The sequence below is a fragment of the Triticum aestivum genome, chromosome 6B, assembly GCF_018294505.1.
Source record: "Triticum aestivum cultivar Chinese Spring chromosome 6B, IWGSC CS RefSeq v2.1, whole genome shotgun sequence".
Classification (NCBI taxonomy): Eukaryota; Viridiplantae; Streptophyta; class Magnoliopsida; order Poales; family Poaceae; genus Triticum; species Triticum aestivum.
The window spans coordinates 81153308-81159020 of record NC_057810.1 but is presented as its reverse complement, the minus strand read 5'-3'; the positions used below and the strand labels follow the sequence as shown (position 1 = coordinate 81159020).

Here is a 5713-nt window from a genome sequence, read left to right as displayed (position 1 = left end):
GCGTTTTCCAAAGAAAAATCGGCACAACACTTGCACATCTCTCCTTCCAGGCTCATCATCAAAATCAGAGCTACCTGTTGTTCACATTTTTACGAGTTGTCCTGTAGTTTATACATTTGAATCTGCGTATCAAGATTTTCTTTTAAAAAAAATCTACGGTTTTAGCCTTTAGGTACTGTTTGTGGGTAGTGGGCTCTCTCCTGAAAAGAAAAAGAGTTTTGGGCTTCAGCCTCACTCCACATCGTGGCTTGCTGCTTCTTCTCCACCACACACACTTTCCCCCCATTCCCCATGAGCTGCGAGATGAGCCGCCGGCGCCGCCGCCGTCCATCCTCGCCGGCAGCCGCGCCGCCGCTGGAGGACGAGAACCTCCTTTCTGAGATCCTCCTCCGCCTCCCCCCAGATCCGTCCTCCGTCGTCTCCAAGCGTTGGCGACGCCTCATCTCCGACCCCGGCTTCTCCCGCCGCTTCCGCCTCCACCACCACCGCAACCCTCCTCTCATCGGGTCCTTCAGCCATTTATACTTTGCATCTAGCATGGAGGCCCCCAATCGTGTCCCGGATGGCCACTTTTGCTTGCAGGTCGACGAAGACGAGGTCAACGACAACTTCATATGCCTCGGGTGCCGCCATGGCCTCGTGCTCATCTTCCATGTGAGGCGGCTCCAGGTCCTGGTGTGGGACCCCGTCACCAGCGAACTGCATCGCATTGCCACTCCCCCGGGATTCGATGCGAAGAAGGTGCCGATCAGTGGGGCGGTGCTTCGCGCTGCTGGAGACATCCAACACTTCCAGGTGGTATTGGTAACCACGGAGACAGACGACCAACAGCATACACGAGCGATGGCTCAGGTTTACTCGTCGGAGACTGGCGAATGGGGTGATATCTTCTCAACAATGCTTCCACCCAAGGCTTCTAGGCACGAACTTCCCACCATGATCGCAATAGAATCTCCTGCTGTCCTAGTTGGGCACTCCCTTTACTGGTTGCTTACTGACAGTCGGGCTGGCATCCTCAAGTTTGATCTGGATAGGCAGAGCTTAAGCGTGATACATGTGCCAGTGAATATCTATGCTAATGGTAATTGGCAATTCGCGGTTATGCCGGCGGAGGGTGGTGGGCTTGGTGGCCTCTTTCTGTCAAAATTCACTGCCCAATTATGGAAGTGGAAGGCCGGTTCTGATGGTGTTGCGTCATGGGTGCTGGGAAAAACCATTGAGCTAGACAAGCTACTTTCCATTAGTTCAAAGAAGAGAGGGCCTCCGATGGTAGTAGGGTTTGCTGAGGACAATAATGTGGTGTTCCTGTGGACAGAAATGGACGTGTTCACGATCCAGCTTCAGTCATTGCAGTTCAAGAACCTTGGTGAAACTAACTTCTTGTCTCGCTATCATCCACTTGAAAGTGTGTATGCTGCAGGTAATAGCATGCATTTACAATGTGGGTATAACAAAATCAAGATATATTTTGTTATTCGATTGATTAAATGCTATTTGCAGATTTTCGTGTTAAGCTAACAATTTCAAGTAGTGACATAATGCCATATCACTTGTTTCTTTTGCTGCTTGATGATCTCTGCAACATATAGCGATGTTGTTCTGTAGTGTTTTCTTTGGTTGTGATGTGATCTAAACATCTATAGTGGTAGCTAGCCAGTTTTGCTTCTATAGCAAGGTGACTCTACTGTATTGTAATTTCGAGTTCCCTTAGTTGTAGCCGGTGGCAGCTGGGTGACTCTTGAATCCATAATAACGATGACTTGGTTTATTTACCAGCCAATTCCTTTTTATCACTTTTAGAAGAGTAATGCTGCAAGTGGCAATTTCATTTGTGCCAGAGTTAATAAGTCGAGTTTATTTAATCTTTTCTGACTAAATTTGTTAAAAAGATGAATAGTCGGGATCACTTTTATTGCTAGAACTTATTAGTTTGAATATATTTTTATTTTGCACAATATGGCCTGGATCAGCTAATAGTCGTAGGATGCATATTCTTCATTAGTGACACTAGTGAGTATATATTCTTTTGAGAGTATTCTCTCCATTTGATAGTAAATGGGCTTTTGTCTATCTACTCCTATGTTGTATTAAGTCTGAATTGTTTTCTTGAAATTATATGTGTGAGTTTATCAAAATATCTCATCGATGCACCCTCATATCTATTTGACTTTTCGTTGGAATGTTGCTCATTCCCTGACTTCATTTGCATGTAGGCATGGGCATTGGTGGTGGACGTGGTGGAGCTGAACTTCTGCCCAATACATAAGATGATTGGTCCGATAGATATGCTATCGTGATGCATTTGATTGAGCAGGTAATCTTATCTTCAAGTACTAACTGAATGAAACATATTCCTTTGTCGTTGTTACATGGATATATTTATGCTTTACTTTTACTGGTTGCTACATTGCATTTGATATTTTTATGGCTATGGATTTATCGAGAGTGACTGCAGCTTGTTTGCTGTTCCTTCTGCGCAGTTAATTGATAACCAACAATACCTAGTACGATTAACTTCCCTTGTAGCAACTGCCATTACACATTGCTGTCCATTTGGGATCTTTGTAATACCTACTGTTTGCTTGTAGTTATTGTACAATTATACTAGTCTAGGTCTCTTAGGCAAGTTGGTTATATATTTTCTTAGCATATTTTGTTTTTCACTCTTAACTCACATGTGTAAGCAGATTAGCTTCTCAACTTTTTTTAAGACACTCCCATATAGTTTTGGACCGTCGATTCTACATGATCCAAGAGTCCACATTCATCATGCCTCATAGGAGGTAATAGTTTATCCACTACCAAGGGAGTAGCAATAATGAAGTAGACATCATATTTCATATGCCATTAAAAACATGACCTATCTAGTATACTAAATAAATTTCAGTGTCTATAATTTATTTTTAGATATAAGCTCTAAATATTTGAAGAGTTATGAACATTAAAAAATTCTACAAGTCTGAAATTTTATTAATCAAGATATTCATATTATAGTTTGTCACCCTCAATTCTTAGTGGAATTTACATATGTGATAAATGCAATACCTTACACCATTTAAAGGTTTATAGTTATCTTTCTTGAATGCGGTTGAAGATACGCGCTCCCCCTAACCCAGCCCCCACAAACCCAGTCGTCGCCGACCCCCCGCCGGTAGCCCTCCTCCTCAGCCCCTCCCCTCCCCGCGCCATCCATGGCGTCCCCTCGTGGCATCTCCGATGACCTCGACCTCCGCTCCGCTGGCTCGCGGCGCTGGCTGGACTCTGACGGCAAGTCGTCCGCGCGGTCCTAGAACGAGGTCGCCAGAAACCTCCTCCTCCCCCCCCCCTTCCCCGAGCCCGGTTCCGGCAGCCCGCACCCCTTCGGCGACACGCTGCCCCGCCGCGCCTCCCCAGCGCGCTCCCTCGGTCACTCACCTCGGTCCTCGCAACTAGGTCCACCGCGTCAATGGCAGCGGGGAAGTCAACACAGATGGCTTGCAGACCCTCGCCGCAGGAACTGTCGCCTGGGTGCGTGGCGCTCGGCCGCCGCGGGTCCCCTCCAGCAGTGCCATTGCAGCCCATCTCCGGAGGAGACCGCCGGCCTGTGCTTCCCTGCCTTGAGCCCAGCCATCCCTTGCGGGAATGCACCAACAACGTTCGGTGCCGCCGATGTCTATCCCGGACACAACTTGCACGACTGCACCAAGTACCACCTCGGCATGCTGCGCGCCCCCTGTTGCCGCTGCCACCTATGCTGCCGCTGCCCAGGTGGTGCCGCGCCGCTGCACCCCAACGCCGCCCGCTACGCCATCCCAGCCTGCATGCCATGACCCTGTGCGCGCCATCCTTTTGCGCTATGTGAAGATGGAAGAGCCGAGACGGCGCTGCACCGTGGAATGGTGGTTTCCATCACCGGAGACAGACCGGCGGTTGCCGCTCGAGATGTCAAGGATGTCATGTACTCCTCCCTCGACCTACAGCCCGGAGACTTCACCATCCACGCATACCACCTGGAGGATTTCCTCCTCATCTTCACCACCCGCACGCTCATGGACCGCCTGGCCGGCTCACTTCATCAATGGGCGCGGCTTCACCCTTGCACTCTGCCCTGCAACAAGCTCGCCCGTGCCGATGTCAGCTCCCTTGACCACTCTATAGCCCGAGCTCTATTGCATCCTGGCACAAACTTGTCACTTTTCCACGGCTGAACACTTGCTGGTCAGCAACTGCTTGATCGAGCGGCTCCACCCGAGCATGCGCTCCCGCGCTGACTCGCCACCTTCTGGGTGACCGCGCGCACTCCCGACCCCGCGAGCGTTTGCCAGGTGGCCATCCTCGAGATTGTGGAATCCATCCCTGCACGCATCCGCTCCATGTCGCCGACCACTTGCACCCTCCAGTACCCTGTATCCATCACGCTCGCCACCGTCGCTGCGGCTGGGCGACCCGCCCTAGCCACCAACAGTGACCACGGCCCGCGCGATGGTGCACCTTGTGATATGGATGCTGGCCCAGGCGATGGGGGCAATCGTGGCCGCCGACATGGGCGCAACCGCCGCCGCACTATGAACTCTCCTGACGGTTGCGCGGATGGCCTGACCATCGACTCCGAGGGCTGGCGTTCGTCCGACCACCGTGGCCACGTTGATGGCGTTGTCGTCGATGCTGGCTAGCCTGACTCGTCTTTGTACGGTTGCAGCGTCGCCGCCGCCGCCGAGACAAACCACCAGCCGTATGATGAACCCCTGGCCCGCCACTGGTGTTTCCCGCAGTTCTTGTCGCTTTTTCGAAAGGGGAAACGCGGTGGAAAGAAAAGAGATTAGCAGAGGAGGCCCGACATGCAAATGTTGCATCTTCTGCGGCCGCTTTGCCTTCTCGTCCTGGTGCGCATGACCCGACAACTATTGGCCCCTGCCCATTGGCCGTGACCCTCCCCAACCAGACGAAGGCCGCTAGCACCCACCCATGGGCTGCACAACAGGACAGCCCGCCTGCTCCCAAGGGCCCGCCAACGACGCAACCGAGCCACGCGAGGATCACCCTGGCATGCATGGGGATCAGGACAGCGACCCGGCCAACCAATCCCTTGCTAGTAAGGTCCCCGACTCCCAACCTTTGGTGGTCATGACCGATTCACTGTTGGGGCATTTCGGTGCTTTGTCGCTGCCACTCGCTGCTGCATCGCGCCCACAGCGGACCAGTCCATGGAGACCCTGCTGGCGCTGGAGCCCACCAGGACGCGCCCGTGCAGCTAGCTGAGCCTGCCCAGGAGCTTCCAGAAGCACCCGCGTGTGGCGTGCTGCGCACGGAATCCACCTTGGACGCCGCTCCGGCCAGCAAGCCACCGATGCCCATGACGCTGCCCAGCTTGAAGCCCAGGATGAGGCCCCAAACGGTGCTGCAGGATCTGCCTGCACCCCGAGCCCACCCACGCGCTTCGCGTCGCCCCTGGTCATCGTGCACTGCTCTTGACGGCGTGGATCCCGAGCGACTTGCCAATCCCTGGAGGGCACCAACGAGCCAGCCCGATCGACCACGTCTACCATAGGCAAGACAGCCGGCCCGTTGCCGGCTGATAGGCGCATCCAGATCCACATTCTGCGTACCCTCGGCATTGTCGGGGTTGACAAGAAGATCATCGCGGTGGAGATGCAGGCGTATGAAGGTCTCTTCGCAGTGACCATTACCCTGTCCGCCCTTCCAGCCATTGCCGCGCTGGTTGATCGCGAGCTCC

At 52.8% G+C, this 5713-nt stretch overlaps 1 protein-coding gene across 1 annotated transcript; it reads left to right on the top strand.

Moving 5' to 3' along the window:
* Nucleotides 1-249: 249 nt before the first annotated feature.
* Nucleotides 250-2991, top strand: LOC123135919 (uncharacterized). The gene is made up of 2 exons (XM_044555165.1): nt 250-1420; nt 2214-2991. The coding sequence occupies exons 1-2, from the start codon at nt 292-294 to the stop codon at nt 2264-2266; spliced, it is 1182 nt and encodes a 393-aa protein (XP_044411100.1). The 5' UTR covers nt 250-291; the 3' UTR covers nt 2267-2991.
* The last annotated feature ends 2722 nt before the right edge of the window (nt 2992-5713 follow it).